General features: G+C 44.4%; 1 protein-coding gene across 1 annotated transcript in view; it reads left to right on the top strand.

Annotated features, from left to right (window-relative positions):
* Positions 1 to 11,764: 11,764 nt before the first annotated feature.
* Positions 11,765 to 23,576, top strand: part of wdtc1 (WD and tetratricopeptide repeats 1) — a 70,310-nt gene continuing 58,498 nt past the window's right edge. Inside the window, exons 1-2 of the mRNA XM_072247340.1 lie at positions 11,765 to 11,889; positions 22,933 to 23,124. Coding sequence (XP_072103441.1) covers positions 23,074 to 23,124 — 51 coding nt within the window. The 5' untranslated portion in view covers positions 11,765 to 11,889; positions 22,933 to 23,073. The remainder of the gene's footprint in view (positions 11,890 to 22,932; positions 23,125 to 23,576) is intronic.

The following is a 23,576-nucleotide window of genomic DNA, read 5'->3' as shown; positions in this document are numbered from 1 at the left end:
ACAATTAGTTGTACTACCCTTCTTTTTCTTATACCCAAACATTTTTCTGAATATATGTTCAGTTTGCTTTTTGGAAATTGCGAAAAAGTGATGTTTTTGGAAATGTATGGCAATTTCATCACTCAGATTAAATCCTAGAACTCACTACCCAAAAGCGTTGTGAAGATACATTCACCAGAAAGATGGCAATGGTTCAAGAAAGTAGTCAATATCTAAAGGGTGGATAATAATTGCTGACATTACCTGTGACACTCACATCCAAAACAAAATGTATAACTATTTAATAACAGGTAACCATGGGCACTCGCATGTGTCCTAGCTATGCCTACCTGTTTGTCGGCTACGTGGAACAGTCTATGTTCCAAGCCTACACTGGTGACCATCCCGCACTTTTCCTACGCTACGTCGACAACAACATTGGTGCTGCTTCCTGCTTCCTGCACTCGTTGACTTCATCCACTTTGCCTCCAACTTCCACTCTGCCCTCAAATTTACCTGGTCCAATTCCAACACCTCTCTCCCCATTCTCAATCTCACTGTCTTTATCTCCGGAGACAGCTTATCTACCAATATCTATTATAAACCCATGGACTCTCACAGTTACCTGGACTATACCTCATCCCATCCTGTTACTTGTAAAAACACCATCCCTTCTCCCAGTTCCTCCGTCTCTGTCACATCTGCTCTCAGGATGAAGTTTTCCATTATAGATCGAAGGAGATGTCCTCCTTTTTCAAAGAAAGGGGCCACCCTTCCTCCACCTTTTAAATCTACTCAGCTTTTTTCTCCAGTCCTGCCAAAGGGTTTCGGCCCGAAATGTCGACTGTACTCTCTTCCATAGATGCTGCCTGGCCTGCTGAGTTCCTCCAACATTTTGTGTGTGTATAAATATACCTTTTTAAATTATAATTAATCTTTGATAGTAATTTGGCAGGTCAGGCGGGATCTCTGGCGGGATAAACAACATCTCAGTTAAGTGACCTTTCACGATAACCAGAAAATATTAAAGTTTTGATTATATGTGCAAGGGAGGCAGCGAGACCTGTGGAAAATGAATTAAATTATAGGGTGTTCTGATGAAGTGGAATAGAGAATTAAAAGAAATGTCAAAGAGGTGTAAATAAGAATCGCCCAATCATTTGAAATATTGAACATGTTAAGTTCAGAAGGCTGCAAAATGGTGTTGATTTGAAATGATGTGAGACTGAGATGGGGTGGAAAGGAAAATTAAGGTCAGGTTTGCCGCCACAGTGGAGGTGTTCTGCCTGATCTTCAGCACAACCATCATAAAGGGATCTGCAGCAAAAGCAATGAATACACTATACAAAGTTATAAGTATTGGAAGTAAATTTCTGTGTCTCTTGGAAGAGATATTTGAGGATCTAGATTGACCATAAGACATGAGAGCAGAATTAGGCTCTTCAGGCCATCAAGTCTGCTCCGCCATTTCATCATAGCTGACCCATTTCCCCCTCAAGCCCGTTCTCCTGCTTTCTCTCTGTAACCTTTCATACCCTGACTAATCAAGAGCCTATCAACCTTCGCCTTAAATACACCCAATGACTTGGCCTCCACAGCTGCCTGTGGCAATGAATTCCACAGATTCACCACCCTCTGGCTAAAGAAATTCCTCCTCATCTGCGTTCTAAAGCAACATCGCTCTATTCTGAGGTTGTGCTGTATAGTCCCCCAATACACGAAATATCCTCTCCACATTCAGTCTATACAGGCCTTTCAATATTCAATACATTTCAATGAGATCCCCCTCATTCTTTTAAATTCCAGCGAGTAAAGGCCCAGAGCCATCAATCATTCCTCATAAGATAAGCCTATCATTCTTGTGAACCTCCTCTGAGCCCTCTCCAACGTCAGCGCATCCCTTCTCAAATAAAGGGGCCAGATCTGCTCACAGTACTCACCAGTGCCTTATGACAGGAAGGGAGAAGATAAAGGGACATCAGCATTTGTTGATTCGGAAGATACAATTGCATCTCTGTCTACACGCACCTTCCCACCTGCGATTTTCCATGCAGATGTTTCTAATATGTTCTGAGAATTTCCCTTGATCGTAGTTGACAATATTCTTCACTATGAGCAGTTTCAAGTTCCTGGGTGTGAACATCTCTGAAGATCTCTCCTGGATCCAACATACTGATGCAATTACAAAGAAGGCACAACAGTAGCTATACTTCATTAGGAAGTTAAAGAGAATTGGTATGTTGCCAAAGGCTCGCAAATTCCTACAGAGAGCATTTAACTGGTTGCATTACTGGTAAGGAGAGGCCACTGCACAGGATCGGAAAAGGCTGCAGAAAGTTGTAAACTCTGCCAGCTCCATCGTGGGCACTAGCCTTCCCAACATACTTCAAAAAGGCAACATCCATCATGAAGGACCCCCCAATCACCCAGTACATGTCCTCTTCTCATTGCTACCATCAAGGAGGAAGTACAGGAGCCTGAAGGCACACACTCAACATTTCTTTCCCTCTGCCATCAGATTTCTGAATGGTCAATGAACCCATGAACACTACCTCACTACTTTTTCCTCCCTTTTTGCACTATATAATTATATACATACTTATTGTAATTTATAGTTTTTATTATTATGTATTGCAATGTACTGCTGCTGCAAAATAACAAATTTCACAACATACGTCAGTGATATTAAACTTGGTTCTGATTCTGAACAGCGAGTCACAAAGAGAATGGTGCTTTAACAATTTCCCGTTTCTGATTTCCTGCAGATCAAAAAGGTATCTTGTATGGCACTTGCTCTCGTCTCCTCCCGCACCAAACGCCAAAGCTAAACATGCCTTTTTCCCTCCTCATCCCCTGGCACTGGCATGTTCCCATAAGAGATAACAGCTACCCCTTCACCTTCGTCCAAATCAAACTGATTGTCACTCGCACAAGTACATTATGCGCAGGTGCAATGAGAAACCCATATACAGCATCATCACAGGCACTTAACATCACATACACAACATTCACAAGAAAAACAAATTAAACATAAATTATACACAATTTTTTTACAGGAAAGGACATGATTGGAACATAAAAAAGACAAAGCTCTTTGCAATGTAAAAGGATCACTCTGTTGCTATATAGAGGTAATGATTAGGGTTGTGTAGGTTGTTTCAAGATCAAGATGTTTGAAGGGAAGTAGCTGGTTTTGAACCAGGTGGTGTGGGACTTCAGGCTTCTGCACCTCCTGCCCAATGGTAACTGTGAGAAGAGGTTCCTAGATATCATCTAGTCTTTGTAGGTGAGACAAAGATTCACTTTGTCTGCTGCATCCAGCGCTCACGGCGTGGCCTTTGCTACATTAGTAGATGGGCTACTGTTTTGCAGAGCACATGGGTTTTGTCCTCAACAGCAATCTGCCAAGCTTCCATTTACATGTCATTTTAATTCTGTTTCCCATTCCCACCCTGACCTGTGTGTCCTCTGTTGCTGCAAAAAGAACAAAACCGATTTGGAAGAAAAACATCTCATATTCTGCTTGGGAAGCTTACACCCCAATGAATTTTCCAATTTCAGGCTACCTACATCCCTGCTATTCACAATTAAAGTTTTTGTCCTCATTCAACGATCTATATTGTCATCACTCCTCTAATGTTATTTGCATGGCATGTAAATACATCCTTCTTCAAACACTACAAAGTATGTAATTTTCTCAAAAGCATTTAAAGTAAATTTATTATCAAAGTGCATATATGTCACCATATACAACCCTGAGATTTGTTTTCTTGTGGGCATACTCAGCTAGTATCAATGAAAAACCACACCCAACAGGACAAGCAAACAACCAGTGTGCAAAAGACAACAACCCGCAAATACAAAAGAAAAAATAAAGTAACAAATAAGCAATAAATATCAAGAACATGAGATGAAGGGTCCATGAAAGTGAGCCCATAGGTTGTGGGAACAGTTCAGTGATGGGGCGAGTGATATTATCCCTTCTGATTCAAATGTGTGATGGAGGAGGGATAATAATTGTCCCTGAATCTAGTGGTGTGGGTCCTGAGTCTCCTGTGCTTTCTTCCTGATGGCAATGTGTGAGGAGAGCATGGCCTGGAAGGTGGGGTCCTTGATGGATGCTGCTTTCCTGCAACAGCAGCCGGTGTAGATGTGTTCAGTAGTGGGGCAGGCTTTCTCCGTGATGGACTGATTCCTGTTCTGGTTGGTACAGTAAACTGCGTTAGTAAAGAATGCAAAACCTTACAATTTATTCTCAGTCCACCACTTCGAGAGTAATGGACTGCATTATCTCCTTACAAGAAACGTAGCCAAAAATTTTTCAAATGTTCTGTCTCTTGCCCTTCCCTCTTCATCAGCAAAGATTTTCCCACGTGAAAGGCATTGTATAATTTTAGCATGTCCAAAGCTACCTGCTCTTTTAGTTCCTTGAGCAACTATTTCCCATAGTTCCCCTTCTTCCCAAAGCCTCTGATCTTCCCTGTTCACTTTTCTTGCAGTGTAAGTCTATTCCTTCCTTTAGGTTTTAGCAAGGTATAGCCTGATTGCATAAAATATTATATTCAAAGGCATCTGTTAACAGCAGTAGGTGTCCACCGTTTTCACCTTACCTACACATCTCCGTCAAACCATCCCCACTGAACCGCTGATACTAAGTGCCATCCTGGCATCCACGTTGGTCGGTCTTGTTAATAACCCTCTCCTTAGATAATGTCAACGCTCTCCTCCCATTCTTCATATCTGCTGTTAACTCTGTTTGAAAAATGTTTGAAGATAAGTGCCCACTTTTCAAACCTTGCTTGCCCATGAAAAATCCTTAAAATTATTGAAATTCCTTAAATATCTCCAATTAGAGCAGGGGTTCCCAGCCTTCCTTATGCCATGGACACCCACCATTAGCCAAAAGAGTCCATGGACCCCTGGTGGGCAATGTTATGTTTGTCATGGGGTTTTCAATATTTAGGTAGTTTGGAAAAATCAGGTTGGTACTGGATCCCAGGGGAAGGAATTTGTAGACTGCTTAGAAGATGGCTTTTTAGAGCAGCTTGTTCTTGGGGTGGGGGGGAAGGCAATTTTGGATTTGGTGGTGTGCAATGAACCAAATTTGATCAGGGAGCTTAAGGTAAAGGAACCCTTAGGAGGCAATGATTGCAATATAATGGAATTTACCCTTCATTTTGAGAGGAAGAAGCTAAAAGCAGATATATCTGTATCACAATTGAGCAACATTTTTTCTACTGCTGCATGCACCACCGTAGCTCTGAGCAGAAAATTTTTACGTCGCCTGAAAACTCTGCAACACTTTAATTGCCGCTGGAACCCCTTTCTTCCCTTCCCCCACCACCATTCTACAATTCCATGTCTTTCAGACCCCACCATCAGCTCTTGGGTTCTCGGAACCTACATCTACCTCTCAGCCCACCTTCCCTGAACACCCCAACCCACCCCTCTCCTCTGACACTACCAATCCCCTTCACCCCTCTGATCCCAGCTCTCATCCATGCCAGGTCTTCACCATCCTCTCTGACCTTCCCCTCTGAGGCAGACATTCTGTCCACAGTAAAGGCCTCACCTTTGTCCCCATATGCCCACACCTCAGTGAGTTCTGCACCCTTCATGACTCTGAGCTCTTCTTTCGCCTCCTCCGTCTCTGTGCCTACTTCTCTGGTAAGGACTCTCCACCCGCAGTGATGACCCCTTCTCCAGTCTTCAACTCTCCTCCTCTTCCTAAACAGCCTGCTCTGGTCTTCTGCCTGCCCTGGATCTTCTCATTGCCAACTACCAATGGGACATTAACCATCTAGACTTTAACACTCCTCTCTCTCCAATTCCAACCTCACGCCTTCCGAACACTCGGCTCTCCACTCTCTCCGCACTAATCCTAACCTCACCATCAAATTCTCAGATAAGGGGGGGTGCACCTCTACTTTGCTGAAGTCCAGCGACAATTGTCAGACACCTGCTCGTACTTACCCCTTGAACAGGATCCAACTTAGAAGCACGAGACCATTGTCTCCCACGCCATCACCAACCTTACTAATTCTGGGGATCTCCCATCCACTGCCACCAACCTCATAGTTCTCACACCCTGCACCTCCCGTTTCTATCTCCTACCCAAGATCCACAAACCTGCCTGTCCAGGTAGACCCATTGTTTCAGCTTGTTCCTGCCCACTGAACTCATATCTGCATACCTCGACTCTTGTTTTATCCCCCCAGTTCAGTCCCTTCCTACCTTCATCAGTGACACTTCAAATGCTCTTAATCCTTTCAGTGATTTCAAGTTCCCTGGCCCTGAGCATCTTATTTTCACCATGGATGTGCAGTCCCTATTCACCTCCATCCCCCAACAGGAGGGCCTCAAATCTCTCCATTTCTTTCTGGACACCAGACCCCTACCAGTTCTTCTCCAACTGGTGAAGGCTGTCCTGATTCTCAGTAATTTCTCCTTTGGCTCTTCCCATTTCCCTCCAACAAAAGGTGTAGACATGGGTACTCACATGGGTCCCAGCTATGCCTGCCAGTTTGTCGGCTACATGGAACAGTCTATGTTCCAAGCCCACACTGGTGCCATTTCCCAACTTTTCCTACATTGATGACTGCATTGGTGCTGTCTCCTGCACCCACGCAGTGCTTGTCGACTTCATTAACTTTCTTGATCTCTCTGTCTCGATCTCTGGAGACAGTTTATCTACTGATGTCTATTATGAACACACTGACTCTCAGAGATACCTGGACTATATTCTTCTCACCCATTATCTGTTAAAATGGCATTCCCTGCTCTCAATTTCAACGTCTCAGCCGTATCTGCTCCCAGGATCAGACTTTTCATTCTAGAACGAAGGAGATGTCCTCTTTCTTCAAAGAAAAAATATGGTGAGGGTCATGTTTTTTGACTTCTCCAGTGCGTTCAACACCAACCGCCCTGCCCTGCTGGGGGAGAAGCTGACAGCGATGCAGGTGGATGCTTCCCTGATATCATGAATTCTTGATTACCTGACTGGCAGACCACAGTACGTGAGCTTGCAACACTGTGTGTCCAACAGAGTGACCAGCAGCACTGGGGTTCCACAGGGGACTGTCTTGTCTCCCTTTCTCTTCACCATTTACACCTTGGACTTCAACTACTGCACAGAGTCTTGCCATCTTCAGAAGTTTTCTGATGAGTCTGCCATAGTTGGAAGCATCAGCAGGGGAGATGAGGCTGAGTACAGGGCTATGGTAGGAAACTTTGTCACATGGGGTGAGCAGAATTATCTGCAGCTTAATGTGAAAAAGACTAAGGAGCCAGTGGTGGACCTGAGGAGGGCTAAGGCACCGATGACCCCTGTTTCCATCCAGGTGGTCAGTGTGGACATGGTGGAGGATTACAAATACCTGGGGATATGAATTGACAATAAACTGGAGTGGTCAAAGAACACTGAGGCTGTCTACAAGAAGGGTCAGAGCCGCCTCTATTTCCTGAGGGGGCTGAGGTCCTTTAACATCTGTCGGACTATGCTGAGGATGTTTTACGAGTCTGTGGTGGCCTGTGCTATCATGTTTGCTGTTGTGTGCTGGGGCAGCAGACTGAGGGTAGCAGACACCAACAGAATCAACAAACTCATTCGTAAGACCAGTGATGTTGTGGGGATGGAACTGGACTCTCTGACGGTGGTGTCTGAAAAGAGGATGCTGTCCAAGTTGCATGCCATCTTGGACAATGTCTCCCATCCACTACATAATGTACTGTTTGGCCACAGGAGTACATTCAGCCAGAGACTCATTCCACCAAGATGCAACACAGAGTGTCATAGGAAGTCATTCCTGCCTGTGGCCATCAAACTTTACAACTCCTCCCTTGGAGGGTCAGACACCCTGAGCCAATAGGCTGGTCCTGGACTTATTTCCATCTAGCATAATTTACATATTATTATTATTTATGGTTTTATATTACCATATTTATAATCTATTCTTGGTTGGTGTAACTGTAACGAAACTCAATTTCCCTCCGGATCAATAAAGTATGACTATGAAAGAGGCTTCCACTAACAATACTGCCCTCAACCACATTTCTTCCATCTCACACACGTCTGTCTTCACCCCATCCTCCCACTACCACAACAGGGATAGGGCTCCTCTTGTCTTCACCTACCACCCCACCAGTCTCCACGTCCAGCACATAATTCTCCATAACTTCTTCCAGCAGGATCCCACTACCAAGTACATCTGTCACTCTCCCCACTTTCTGCTTTCTGCAGGAATCGCTTCCTACACAACACCCTTGTCCATTCGTTTGGCACCCCCCCCCCCCCCCACTGCTCTCCTTCCTGGCATTTATCCTGCAAGTAGAACAAGTGCTACGCCTGCCTCTACACCACCTCCCTCGTTATCGTTCAGGACCCAAAACAGTCCTTCCAGGTGAGGCGACACTTCACCTATGAGTCTGTTGGAGTCATCTACTGTATCTGGTGTTGCCTCCTGTACATCAGGGAGACTCAACGCAGATTGGGAGACCGCTGCACTGAGCACTTAAGCTCCATCTGCCAGAAAAAGTGGGATCTCCCAGTGGCCGCCCATTTTAATTCCACTTCCCATTCCTATTCCGGCATGTCAGTCCATAGCCTCCTCTACTGTCGCAATGAGGCCACACTCAGGTTGGAAGAGCAACACCTTATATTCCGTCTGTGTAGCCTCCAACCTGATGGAATGAACATTGATTTCATGAACATCTGGTAAAGCCCCTGCCCCTTCACCATTCTCCATTCCTATTTCCCTCTCACCTTATCTCCTTACTGGCCCATCAACTCCCTCTGGTGCTCCCCACCCCACCTTTGCTTTCTTCTAAGGCCTTCTGTCCTCTCCTATCGGATTCCCCACTCTCCAGCCCTGTATTTCTTTTACTGATCATCTTCCCAAGCTCTTTACTTCACCCCCTCCCAGTTTCACCTATCACCTACTACCTTGTACTTCTCCCTCCCCTTCCTCCCCCCCTCCATCTTCAAACTCTGATTTCTCATCTTTTTTTTTCCAGTCCCGATGAAGGGTCTCAGCCTGAAACTTCCACTGTTTACTCTTTACCATAGGTGCCGCCTGCCCTGTCGAGTTCCTCCAGCGTTTTGAGTGTGGCACTTTAAATGTTTTTTTGTAATATGCATACAATGAATATTCAGAATAAAAATTGAAAATCATATTTTAATTTTATTTATTAATTGAAGAATACAATGAAATACAACAAAGAAAATTGTTTTGTCAACATTTTCTAGCTGCATCCAATTCCAGCTGCGTGGCAACAAGGGCTATGTGCATGGGAGCATTTCAGATACTGTTAGGCCTCGCACCTGTGCTGCTCAGAGGGAACAGTGCTGTTGAATAAAGGGAACTACAGAGGCATGAGAGGGGAGCTGGCCAGAGTTAATTGGAAAGGGTTCCTAGCAGTGATTAGATTAGATTATGAGGATACGCAGTCCTCTTATTATCATTTAGCAATGTATGCATTAAGAAATGATGCAATTTGTTCCTCCAGAATGATATCACAGAAACACAAGACAAACCAAGACTAAAAAACTGACAAAAACCACATAATTATAACATATAGTAACAACAGTGCAAGCAATACCATAATTTGATAGAAGAACAGACCATGGGCACGGTAAAAAGTCTCAAAGTCTTTCGAAAGTCCCATCATCTCACACAGACGGTTGAAAGGAGAAACTCTCCCTGCCATGAGCTTCCAGTGCAGCTAACTTGCAGATGCAGCATCCTGGAAGCACCCAACCACAGTCCAACTCCGAGTCCATCCGAAAACTTCAAGCCTCCGACCAGCCCTCTGACACCGAGCACCGAGCACCATCTCTGCCGAGCGCTTCGACCCTGGCCCCGGCAACAGGCAATAGGCAAAGCCGAGGATTTGGGGCCTTCCCCTCCGGAGATTCTCGATCGCACAGTAGTAGCAGCAGCGAAGCAGGCATTTCAGAAGTTTCTCCAGATGTTCGTCTGTGCTTCTCATGGCTATCTCCATCAAATCAGGATTGTGCATGGCACCCTAGTTCACAAATACAGATATCATTCGGAGCGGCCGCATGCGCTGCGTCGTGCCACCATCTGCTCCTCCCCCTTTCTCCCCGTTTCCCTGTGAGCAGCAATGGTTGGAATTTCTGTAGGTAATTAGGACACAAGGTCAGTTCATCACAAAGAAGTAGTATTTTAAAGGGACGATGAGGCAACCGTGGCTGACAGGGGAAGCAAAAGACAGTATGAAAGTAAAAGAAAGGACATACAATAGAGAAAAATTAGTGAAAAGCTAGACGATTTGGGGAAGCTTTTAAAAAGCAACAGAGGGCAACTAAAAAAGTAATAAGAGAATAGATGAAATATGAAGGTAAGGTTTCCGGTAATAGAAAAGAGAATACCAAAAGATTTTCAGATATATAAACTGTAAAAGAGAGGCAAGAGTCGACATCTGATCAGTAGAAAATGACACTAGAGCGGTAGTAATGAGGAACAAAGAAATATCGGACAAATAGAATAAATATTTTGTGTACGTCTTCGCTGTGGAGGATGCCAACAGTATGCCAGAAATTTGAGTGTGTCAGGGGGCAGAAATGAGTAGTTGTTATTACAAGAGAGAAGGTGCTTGGGAAGCTGAAAGGTCTGAAGGTGGATAAGTCAGATGGACCACAGTTCTGAAAAAGGTGGCTGAGAGATTGTTGGGGCATTAGTAGGGATTTTTCAAGAATCATTAGATCCTGGAATAGTTCCAGAGGAGTGGAAAATTGCGAATGTCACTCCACTCTAAGAAGGGAGGAAGGCAAAGAAACAGGAAGTTATCGGCTGGTTAGCCTGACTCCAGTGGCTGGCAGGATGATGGGATCCAATATTATGCATGAGGTTTCAGGGTACTGGGAGGCACATGATAAAAAGGGCCAAAGTCAGCGTGGTTTCCTTAAGGGGAAATCTTGCAGACAAATATGTTGTGTTCCACAGAGGTTAGTGTTGAGCCCACTACTTTTCATGTTTTATGGTACTGATCTGGTTGATGGAATTGACAATTTAGTGGCCCAGTCTGCAGAAGATATAAAGAAAGGCAGAGGTGTAGATGGTGTTGAGGAAGCAGCAGGTCTGCGCATAATTTCAACAGAAAGAGAATGGGCTAAGAAGTGGCAGATGGTACACGGTTTCAGGAAGTGCTTGTCGTGCACTTTGCTAGAAGGAATAAAGGCATAGCCGATTTTCAAAATGGGGAGTGTCGGCCACAGGGATTACTACAGTCTACAAATTAGTGGGCTTGAATGAATCAATGATGGTGGAAGTAGATAAAACGAACTACAGTCCACAAATAAGTGGACAGGGGAAGCAGTGAAAAAACACAATTGTCTTCGTTCCCCCCCCCAACCCCCCAATTCTGTGAACTCTGAACCAATTCTTGCTCAGAGCAAATGAATATTTATTCTGTTGGCAAGAAGGAAGAAACTAAAATCTATTGCTGTTGGTGCTGTCACCCCGTAGAAGCAATAGCATGGAATATAGATTAAACGGTAACATTCCCTGAGACTTAGTTCCTCGCATCTTTGGAGGGTCCAGTCCGAAAATCCAGCTCCAGATTCGCTGGGATCCGATCCGGGATCCGGGATCCAGGTTTCCATGCTGGAAACTTCAGCTCCCAAAATACTACTGTCCTCATCCACCTTTGCACAAACAGCCCCGAGACCTCGATAGTTCTGATTGGTCGGAGATGAATGACTGGGGCGGGTCGCGTTGGTGATTGGGCGGCGGCCCGTCAATCAGGCTCTGAGCGCCGGCGCCGGGGAGCGGGGGCAAAGCCAGCGCAGTGACGCAGTTTGTATACGCGGTGAGCGGCCTAGCGGAGCCGAGACCGGGAACCCACCTCAGCGAGTTGGCTATGGATTTAGCGGCTGCATGGAGACGATAGGTAGGAGGCGGGTCCGGTTCTCACCCATCAGCCTCTGACAGGAGTGAGGACTGCAGCCTGAGCCGGTCTCCCAGTCCCGGGACACCCTCTGCAGCCAGAGCCCGGGGCCCAGGAGAGCCGGCCGGGAGACTTTAACTCGGGAATTAACTGACCCGGCACGTCTGAGGTCCTCCGCACCACCTCAGCGGTACTTACCCCGCCAGCCGGTGATATCCACAGCTGGGTCACCAACATCCAGCCCTGTTGGTGCGGACACCCACCCAGTGTCATAGCCCCGCTCTCTCCGGATGTGATCGCCAACTGGGCCCTCTCCCGGCCGCTGTCATGACCCCTATTCCTCTCCTGCGCTCCCCACCCTACCTGCAGCACTTGCTCCGATCCCTTTAACCTTCTGGCACAGCAACCAACTCTCACCACCAACCCACCCTCCCAACCCTCGCTACTTTGTCTCTCACAACATCGCCCCTCTTCTGGTGTCAGTGGCAAGACTCTGGCCAAACCCTCTCACTGTCCTCCCCCCGCCCATTGTCAGGGCACTCTGTCCCCTTCTTTCCACCCTCTCCCCAACACGCAAACAATTTGTCTCTGCTCCACTACACCAACTGGTTTATTTGCCGTTCCATTGTTTATCCTTGTTTACCACAGTTTTTAACCATGGGGAAAGGCAGATTAGAGGGCCTGTGGAAACTCGGCATATGAGAATAGGGTTGTGGAATTATTGCTTATTTAGAGCAACGAGCCGCACCGCCCAGCAAATCACCTATTTAACTGGAGTTGAGGTGTGCCTTAAATGGAAGGGCAGCTTGTCAAAAGAACACTGCAGCACAGAAACAGACCCTTTGCCCATCTAGTCCGTGCTGAATCATAAACTGCCCTCCTGTCGACCTGTATCTGGACCATAGACCTCCATACCTCTCCCATCCAAACTTCTCTTAGATGTTGAAACCGAACCCTTATCGTCCACCACTTGCACTGGCAGCTTGCTCCACACTCCCACCACCCTCTGAGTGAAGCTCCCTCTCATTTCACCTTTCAGCCTTAACCCATCACCTCTAGTTGTAGGCTCAGCCAACCTCACTGGAAAGAGCCTGTTAGTGTTTACTCTATCTACACTCCTCATAATTTTGTATATCTTGTCAACTGTGCTGTGGTGCAGAAGACTTACTGAAATTGGGGGCGAAGAGTTGAAGGAAGATATTAGTTGAAGTTTTTTTTCTCTGTTTTCTGGGAAGTGGGTCTGCCTGCATTTATTGTCTACCCGTAATAGTCTTTAAAATGTGATAAGCAACCGTCCTGAACTGCTGCAGTCTTACTGGTGAATATACACTCGCAATGCTAACGGGAAGAGAATCCCAGGATTTACACCAATGACAATGAGATGAGGATGTTGAGTGAAGCAGAAGGAAATTTGCAGGTTATGTTGCTGGCCTGTTGTGCCTGTCCTCTTGTGATTGGGGTGTGAGGTAGAGAGGAGCAATTCTAAGTGCAGTGGATGGTGCACTGTGCAGGCACAGTACGCAGGTAGTGGAGAGAATGAATGTCTATGGTGACAAGTGGTCTTTGTTGACCTGAATGAACGTCTGTGGTGTTGGATGGTCTGTGTCGACCTGAATGAACGTCTGTGGTGTTGGATGGTCTGTGTCGACCTGAATGAACGTCTGTGGTGTTGGATGGTCTGTGTCGACCTGAATGAACGTCTGTGGTGTTGGATGGTCTGTGTCGACCTGAATGAACGTCTGTGGTGTTGGATGGTCTGTGTCGACCTGAATGAACGTCTGTGGTGTTGGATGGTCTGTGTCGACCTGAATGCTGCCAAGCTCCTACACTTTGGGGTTTCACTGAATGAGTCAAGTAGACTGCTGTACTATCATATTTCTGACTTATGGCGGAAAGGGCCTGGAATGTCAGGAGGAAGGTCCTATCCTCCCTTGTGTTGTTGAGGTCACGGTATTTCTGTGGCTGGTCTAGTTCAGTGGCAGCTTTTCCCTTACTCCTGCTCCCCATCCCACCCCAAGGTATTGATATTTGGGCACTTTGCAATACTGTTGCCATTGAACATCAAGGGTGAATTTGTTGGCAAGGTTCTGTCTTTCTCAGACCTGGCCGTTGCCAGGCATGTTCTGTCATGAATGTTACTTACTTGGCACCTATCAGTCCATGCCTCAATCTTGCTGTATGCAGGCAGTGACTGAGGAGCTGCAATTAGAATGGAACATTGCAGTCGTCAGTGAGCTGGACTTTACACATCCATGCTCAACGTCCTTCTACAGATGCACAGTAGGGAGCATCCTAACAAGCTGTGTCACTGCTCGGACTGCGCTGTGGCGGACAGGAAGGCTCTACGATTGCCCCAGTGCATCACTGGCACCTGCCTATGCAGCATCAAGGATGTATATAAAGAAAGGTGCTGGGAAAGGGCCAGTGACATCATGAAGGATCCCACACACCCTGTCCTAGACAGTTTGACACACTCCCATTAGTGAGGAGGCCGTGTAGCATCCACGCCAGGACCACCAGACTCAAAGACAGTTACTTTCCCCAAGCAGTCAGGCTGATCAACACCTCCACCACAACTTTATTATTTCCCATCAGTCAAGTCAGCTTATGTGCAGGCTGGTGTCATTTTACAATCAGTCTATCTAGCTACCTTAATGTATGTATATTTATTGTGTGTTTTTTTAAATTACTATTGTGATCTTTATCTGTGTGTGTGTGTGTGTGTGTGTGTTTTGTGCTGCATCAGATCCGGAGTTACAATTATTCGCCTTACACTTGTGTACAGGACATGACATGAAAAAACATTGGTTCTTGAATGTTTCCACTTCTAACCTTCGCATGGAAAGAAGGGCACTGATGAAGCGGCTGAGTACAGTTGGCCCTTTGTCACTGCTGAGGAACTTGTGGAGCATAGGCAGGCCTGATGGCCTCGCCTGTCATTTGGAACTCTACCCTTTGCAGGTTTGGACCAGGGTTTGATGAGCTCGAAATGCAGGTGGTCAGGACATCAGTGAGTGGGTTATTGGTGCTAGTTCACACTATTAATAACAACTTCTTTTGCATTGATCATTTTTGTGAGTGGACTCGACGAATGTGTTTATCTTTTTTTTATGAGCAGGGCATGCCTGGGCAATTTTTCACGTCAGTTAGATATTTAGTTTTGTTAGTGTATTGGAACAGCTTGGATAGAGCCATGCCTCATCCTGGAGTGCCAATCTTCAGTATTACAGACACAACCTTAAGCAACACACACAAAAACTAATGTCCCGATGAAGTATCTCAGCCCAATCATTTCCCTCCATAGATGGTGCTTGACTTGCTGAGCTTCATCAGCATTTGGGTATTTTTCCTGAAGATTATCTTGTGTTTACAGACCAGATCTCATCTGGTTACATATCCTCTGCTGCTTCTAATACTTTCAGCTGCTGTTTAATATCAGATGACGTGGAGTGGAATGAATCAGCTTAAGACTGGCTTCTGTGATGCTGCGGATTTCAGAATGATGCTGAAAGGATTACGTGGTCGGCATTTTCAGCTCAACTTACTCGTGAATGCTTCAGTTTTGTCCTTGCATCCAAAGTTCACTTATTATCAAAGTATATTTACAGCATACAACTCTGAGGTTCGTCCTCCTGCAAACAACCACGCAACAAAGCAACACCATGGAATCCATTCGAAGACCCAACACAGAGAAAAGGAGAAACACCATGGAATCCATTCGAAGACCCAACACAGAGAAAAGGAGAAACTCCATGGAATCCATTCAAAGACCCAACACAGAGACAAAGAGAAACATCATGGAATCCATTCAAAGACCCAACACAGAGACAAAGAAGAAATTACGCAAATGGCAAGGGAGCAAGTGAACAACGCAGAGTATCAACGTATCAAACCAGGAGTCCAGGAGTATTCAGTTCAGTCTAGTTCAGTCCCCCAAAGTTCCCCAATAATGAGTCCACAGCCACAAACCTCGTCAGTCAATCCTTGTAACATGGATCCCAAGACTCCTGCATTTTCCTCTGACAGCAGCTAGCCAGAGGGAGAGGAACACTGGTCAAATACAGACAGATGACACCGAACACCCTCCTGTCCTTGGCTCTCATCATTGTCGACTTCAACCTTACTCGATGCCTTAATCAGAGAGAAGCAATAGAGACGATCAAGGGCTCGTGCCCCATCTCCAGGCTTCCAGCCCTCCAGGTCGCACACTCTGCTCCCAACCTCACTGAACTCCCTGAGAGACAGCAAAGCGCCAGATCGCTCAATTGGCCCAAAACCCCTCTGGTAAAATGTAAATCACAGGCTCCAGTTGCCCACAGCTTGGAAGTACAATTGTATTTGAAAGGAGTAGTAAGAAGTCTTGAGCTTGATTGTCTTAGAGGAGAGACATGTTTTTGGAGCTGCTACCTTCTCTCAGGGGTTGCCAACCTTTTTATGCCATGGAGTCTGACCATTAACTGGGGGGTCTGTGGATCCCAGGTTGAGGATGTAAGACTTGGATGTTTAATTATCAAGGACCTCTCACAATAAGATGTGATTGGATTGTAGAGGTTTGATCTGGTCCTTAGGCTGTGGCCTCAATCCTCTGTCTATTACTTTTTAATATCAATGTGTGGCTTCATCAGTTTAGCACCTCTCCTGCTGTTTTCCCCCATGTCTTTCTGGACTTGTTGAATCTGGGTTGATTGGCTGGCGTGAATGTAACAGTAGAGTGAGAGTTATAGCAGGACTTGGGGATGTCTGCTAATGCTGATGTTTTCCCTTGTCTTGTGGATTCCCAACTTTTCCCCACTCCTGAATCTTTACCAATCATACTAACTATAGTGCCTCTCAGCCCCGTGATGTGTGTCCTATATGTGAGGCAAAACCTCTTTGTAACTAGGGTAGATGGTCCCAATGGTACTTTGCCACCCAGTGTCAGGGTGAGAAACATCTCAAACCTGCTGGGGAGGCCATATTCAGTTGGCCACAGCCTTGGCTGGGACCAACAAAGCAGATAAGAGGGCTCCCAGATAAGGAGCTGGGAAGTAGAGTCGCAGAAAAAGGCCCTGGCCCAACTAGTCTGTGCAGAACCCATTTAAACTGCCTACTTCCATCGACCTGCACCATCTATGTATCTATCCAAACTTCATTTAAGCGTTGGAATCAGGTAAACTTAAAACAAATCACAGTACCTAAAGAATCATAGTCTGTAGGTTATTTTTGTTTTAACTTTTATGCTGGTTGAGATAAGTTTGGCTCAAAGTTAAGTTTATTGTCACATGCAACACGTGTATTGAAAAGCTTACTTGTAGCAGCAGCATAGACACACAGCATCCTATAAGCAGCATTCACAAAAAAAACCTAAATTAAACATAAATTATGCAAAGGTGAATTTCATGTGTATTCAGTTAGCTCTTTGTAAGAATGTTTCCTAGAATATTCAAAGGCTCCGGTTGTGTTAAATTTTGTCTGGCTTAGGATCTGTTACAATTTATGAATAGGTGTATAAAAGCTATCAAAGTGTGATTGAGTTTATTGCAGTGTTTATAGGCTCAACTGGTAACTGTCAAAGGAAGTGAGAATAAGTTCAAAAGAAATGTGAATATTGACAAAATTGTCATGGATCCTGGCAAATGGAAATGTGTTGGTAAATGACAGCAGAAGCTGAGAAAACAGTAGGTGACAGCAAGGTTTCATTTCTGAGAACTGTTCGAACCTGAGGAGTTTGCAAGTCGGAAATGCAGTATACCTTTTTAAAAACAGGCCAACCAGGGGCAATGTGTAGTGAAAGCAGGGCATTTAACTCTGCCAGGTGCAAGAGGCAATGATCCCATGAACCAGTTTCCCATATGATGGGAGATGCAATGGCTGGAAAATCCAGCTAGCCGCTCTCCCAAACACTCGTTTGTTTGGAAGGGACATATATATTTTGGGTGTTCATAACGTGGAGTGGACCTGTAAATGCTTCAAAGAGAAGTGCATAATAAACTTCGAAAAGGTATATAATTTTTTCTAACAGTTGTATTCAGAAAAAGAGGATGGTTAGGAACAATGTGTAAAAGTGAGAATGCAAATGAAAAATATGTAAATAACAGGTTGAGTTTTTTTTCCAAGTCCCTAGCTGTGGATACACTCTTTATCATCTTCCACTGCAATCTATGTTCATTCGTTGTGTGCTGTGTCGTATGATGTAGGCGATCATGGTCCTTCCATGACCATGATTGTTCTTGGCAAATCTTTCCACAGAACTGTTTTGCTGTTGCCTCCGTCTGGGCAGTATCTTTACCAGACAGGTGACCCCAGCCATTATCAATACTCTTCTGAGATTGTCTGCCTGGCACCAGTGGTCGCATAACCAGGACTTGTGATGTGCACCAGCTGCTCACATGACCGTCCACCACTTGCTCCCATGGCTTCAGGTGACCCTGCAGCTAAGCAGGTGCTACACCTTGTCTGAGGGAGACCTGCAGGCTAGCAGAGGGAAGGAGCACCTTAGACCTCCATTGATAGAGACATATCCCCACACTGCCACCTACATCAATGAAGTGGAATAATTGGTTTACATCATTGATTACAGTGGAAGACGGTAAAATGCTGTGTATCCATGGCTAGGGGCTTGACAAAAATTATATAATCAAGGCTATAAAATCAAAAAATCTTTAGCATCTTTTTAAAATCCCATGGTTTTAATGGACATTTGTGAAGATTTTAACAATGATCTATTGAACTTTTCTGGAATTGCAACAAATTTCATGCCATATGCTAGTGCTATTAAACCTGATTCTGATTCTGTTAATCTTTTAAAGTGAGGGTCATGAATGCTTTTAAAATCACAATTTAATCTATCTGGAGGAGGATTCACAGGGAACTGGATGATTGAACTATGATATACTGAACCCTGTGTCTGCTGAAAATCTGAAATAAAAGACGGTACTGGGAATACTCAGCTGATCAGTTACCAACTGAAGAAAGTAAAAATAAAGTTACGTTACTGGTGAATCTCCTTGCACCAGTCTGGCCTAGATACTTGGAATTACTGTATTTGAGGTTGACTCTTGAGGGCTGTAATGTTCCTGCATTGAAGATGTTCTTTGATCTTCCTTGTTGATGTTCCTTGAGTTGGCATTACACTTCATTGTAACAGCATAGAAGGTTGAAGAAAGTGAAATTATAGTGGGAGTGGTATTGAAAAGTTAAATGAGCAGGCAGCTGGAAGCTCGGAGGTTACTCTCATGGTCTGAGTGGAGGTGCTGAGCAAACTCAGACTGTATTTGGTTTCTTCAGTGTAGAGCTGACCACATAGTGACTACCTAATGCAGTATACTAGAGTGGGTAAAATGCAAGTGAATCACTGTTTCTCCTGTTTGGGTCCCTGGTGGATGGAAAAGAGTAGGTAAATGGGCTGGAGGGCATTACCTCCTCTGCAGATGCATGAGTAAGTGCGCTGAGATTGGGAGTCGTTGGTGGAGATGGAAGAGTGGATCAGGGATTTATAGAGGGGATGATGTCTTTGAAATACTGAAAATGGTGTCTTGGTGGTAGAGTCTTGTTGATGAACATTACAATGAATGTGTAGCAGCTGCTCAAGCAAACCAGCACTGCTTAGAGACTACGTGGGGGGGGGGGGGTTGATACAGTACAAAGCACTCTCTGATTCAATAACAAAGTTCAAATATCAAAGAATATGTTCACTCTTCTATGAAGAAAAGCACAAATCAATCTTGAAACTAAAACTAGCAATATAACACAATAAACAGTCTTAGCGTATTAAACGTACTTAATCTAAGCATTCTTAAATAATTCAAGAATATTCAAATGTATTTAAGCCGATTCAAGTGATTTTAAGTGTTTAAGCTTTCTTAAATGTAATTAAGCAAACTTAATCCCTTAGCTCTACCCAAACTGGACTGCCCCCAAAGACAAACTATGAATACGTAATTAAGCTCTCAGCTTCGACCACGCCCCAACCTACATGAGTAACTACCATACTAAACATAATAAATGTGCAACACAAAATACAATGCAGATAGAAAATAGATACATGGCTGCTACAGAATGATCCATTGAACATGAAAGATGAAAACAAGGAAAGCTCTTGGTCTGGTTAGGAGAATATGTAATGCAACCAGAAGTTCAAAATTCAAAGAGCTTGAAGTAAGTTTATTATCAAAGTACATATGTCACCATATACAACCCTGAGATTCATTTTCTTGCGAGGCATACACAGTAAATCCAACAAACACAATAGAATTAATGAAAGATTGCACCCAACAGGACAGACAAACAACCAATGTGCAAAAGACAAACTACAAATACAAAATGAAAAAAAAATAAGCAATAAGCATTGAGAACTTGAGATGAAGAGTCCTCGAAAGTGAGTCTATAGGTTGTGGGAACAAACCTTTGTGCTGCAAATGGAAGGGTGAGGCCTGCCAACAATGATAAATGGGCAAGCCATAGTTAAGGAAAAAGAAGGATTTCACAGAAAGACTGGTAAGTCTCATAATCAGCAAGTGTGAAGGAACCAGAAAACAGAATAGTTTCTTGGTAGGAGGAGTGTAGCTAAGACTAACTGTAAGATCTGTTGACTTGCATTTTAACTTCATTACAAATCTCATTTTTGGAGATGGAGACATCTAAAGGGGGATGGACAATGTCAGATATGGTCTGTGTGAAATTAAAGGCAAGGTGGAATTGGTAGCAAAGGTATTGAGATTTAAATTCTGCAGGAAAAGCAGGTCAATATCGTCATAACTGTATTGGAAAAAGGTGAAGGAGGCAGCCTGAGTTGGACTGAAACAGGGAGCATTCTACATATCTGTCAAAAAGACAGGCAAAATAGGGCCCATGAGAGATCTCTTTGATTTGGGGAAAGTGATAAGCTAGGGGAGAAGTTGTTGAATTTTACCCAAAAGGATAGGAGATAGTGAAGGAAGTCTGTTCTAGAAAGGGGTGAAGAGCTCTGACCATTAGCTGTGAGGTGGAGCTGGAGAGGGAATGTGGTGTGAAGATGAAGTAGCTGGGACAAGGAATAGTAGGCTATTCAGGCTATAGAAGTGGGAAAAGGCTGGACAAAAGGAGCAAAATAATGTTAAAGTAGGAATCATTTAGTTACGTGGAACCAGAATATGTTGAAACAATGAGTCTTTGGGGCAGTCCTACTAATAGACCGAGGAGGAACTAGAGGTGAGATATGAAGTGTTAAGAGATATGAATTATAAATCTATTTGCATAAACTCTGTCTTAGCAAATTGGATAACTTGATTATCTTGAAACTGGTCAATTGATCGGAAGGCCACCGTGGCATTTTAAGACAAAGGTTATGCAAATTGAACTGATTTTAAGTTATTTAGTATGTCTGAGAATGTTATTTACATAAATTTCTGGAAGGCATTTGGTGAGGATTCTTTGCTGTAAACTAAAGTTAAAGCAATTTGTTTTGAAGCCATGCCATTCACTTAGGGAATTTGCTAAGCATTGGAATAGGAGATAAAACCGAAGCAACACACGGAAAATGCTGCAGGAACTTAGCAGGTCAAACAGCATCTATGGAAATGAATAGATAGTTGATCTTTCGGGCTGAGACCCTTCTGAGAATGTAGGGGAAAGATGCCAGAATAAAAAGGTGGGGAGAGGGGAAAGGGGCTAGCTGGAAGGTTTATAGGTGGGTGGGAAAGGTCAAAGGCTGGAGAAGAAAGAACCTGAGAGGAGAGGAGAGTGGACCATAGGAGAAAGGGAAGGGGGGGGACCCAGGGGGAAGTGATAGGCAGGTGAGAAGAATATAGGGAATAAAGGAAGGGGGTGGAAGTTGTTTTCCGGAAAGAGAAATTGAAGTCAGGTTGGAGGGTACCCAGAAAACTGGAGGTGATTAGCATCATTTTGTGAGGAGCTGTGTAGGGCTTCAAGTCTCTCAGTGTGTTTGTTAGCACTTAAATGACTTACTATCTCATTATCAAATCTAAGTTTGGCGATGTAAAGATGAGCAGCATAATAAGCCATACTAATGGAAACTTTAAATTATGAAAAGTATTAGTTAAGAAAACAATGAAACTCTAGAAATGGTTTTAATTTCAGGCAAAAATGAGGACATCTGCACTGGATCTGAGAATAGGTCAAAGTACCTTACAACTGGAGGTAGTGCAGGTCCAAGAAAATTTTGTGATCTTTGTGGAGAAGTACAAGTAAATAGTCATATGGTCTTCAGACTGCAAGAAGCTGGAAGTAACGCCACAGCTTTATAAAGCAGAGAGCAATTCTGGGTACTATGTCTCAGGATGTACTGTGTCATTGGAGGGAATGCAGTGTAGATTAGTCCAGTATGATATACATTAAGTCCAAGGAGTAAAATACAAGAGTAAATTCCCTAGAATTTAGAAGGTTAAGGAAAAACTTGGTAGAAATTTTGAAGCTATTGAGGGTAATTAACAGGGTGGAGTAAGAGTATATCTTGCAGTTGGAGAGACTGGAACATGGGGTGGTCTTCCTGTGGTGAAGCCAGGAAAAGTAGAGGATGGTAAAACTTCAGAACCAACTTCTGCATTTGACATTTGATAGCAGGTCAGTTGTTAACTTTAACTCTAACCTCTGGTTAGCCACTATTAACAAGTGTTGTGGAGGGGAGTGGGATATGGTCTTATATCAGCCATGATCTGATAGAATTGGGAAATCTGCTCAAGTAGCCAAGTGCCCTGTTGCAGTTCCTGAATTTCCCATTGCTGGTTTTGCATCACTGTTGTCCTGTCCAGATCCACCTTTCTCTCCTACTGTCTCCCAGGCACTATCTCCCTCCCTAGTCACCCTGACAGCCACTTGCACCGTGCCCCTCCCATCCCTTCATCCTAGAACCCATCAGTGGCCCATCAGGCCTCCTTTGTGATCTCTACTCTGCTTCCCAGCCCATTTCCCAATGCCTATTCCTGAAGAAGAGCATCGGCCTGAAACATTGACTGTTTATTCCTCTCCATAAACGCTGCCTGACCTGCCACTCTACAATTCTTTTAACGAAATGAGTGCTTTCCCCATATCTCGGAGTTCTGTTATTTTAGTTCTCTGCTGTCTTTTCAGATCCCAGTGCTGTGTGTTGTTCCACGCTTGGATTCAATGCGGACTGTTCCTTTGCTACTGCGCTCTATGACGCCTGGTGGTGAGCTACAATACAGTGAAAGTTGATCATTTGTTCATCTGTGAGCTTCCAGCCAAAAAAAAATGATGGAGCTGCCCAATATAACCAAGGACATCATTCAACGGCAGATAAAGGTACTAAATATTTCAGGGTCTTTCCTACTTCAGGTGCTAGCAAAGAGAGAGAAGCTGACCAAAGAGGTGAGAGAAGCTTGTATGGTGGGTGGGTGCACGTTGCTGGAATGAAATGCTGGATGCTATATGAGCTAGTTCCACGCTCGAGGGATGTCTCTCTTTTGAAGATGTCGGAGAATGTTACTGTGGTTCTGGGTTTATGGATTTGGACTGTGGACTTTTTCAGTCTTATGGTTTTCGTATTCTGTGTTTTTGCCCATTCTTTCTCTTTTTTTGTGTGGGGGGTGTTTTGGGGGCTTAGGTTCTTGTTGCATTTTGTATGGAGGGTGGGGACGGCTTGATCGTATTGCTGCTCTTTTTTTGTGTGGGTGGAGGGGTTTTGGGGGGGTTGATGATCGTGTTGCTATTTCTGTTTTGTGCGGGGGAGGAGTGGGTTTGCTGTTTCTTTGAAC

The sequence above is a fragment of the Mobula birostris genome, chromosome 30, assembly GCF_030028105.1.
Source record: "Mobula birostris isolate sMobBir1 chromosome 30, sMobBir1.hap1, whole genome shotgun sequence".
Taxonomy (NCBI): domain Eukaryota; kingdom Metazoa; phylum Chordata; class Chondrichthyes; order Myliobatiformes; family Myliobatidae; genus Mobula; species Mobula birostris.
This window is presented reverse-complemented; position numbering and strand designations above follow the sequence as displayed.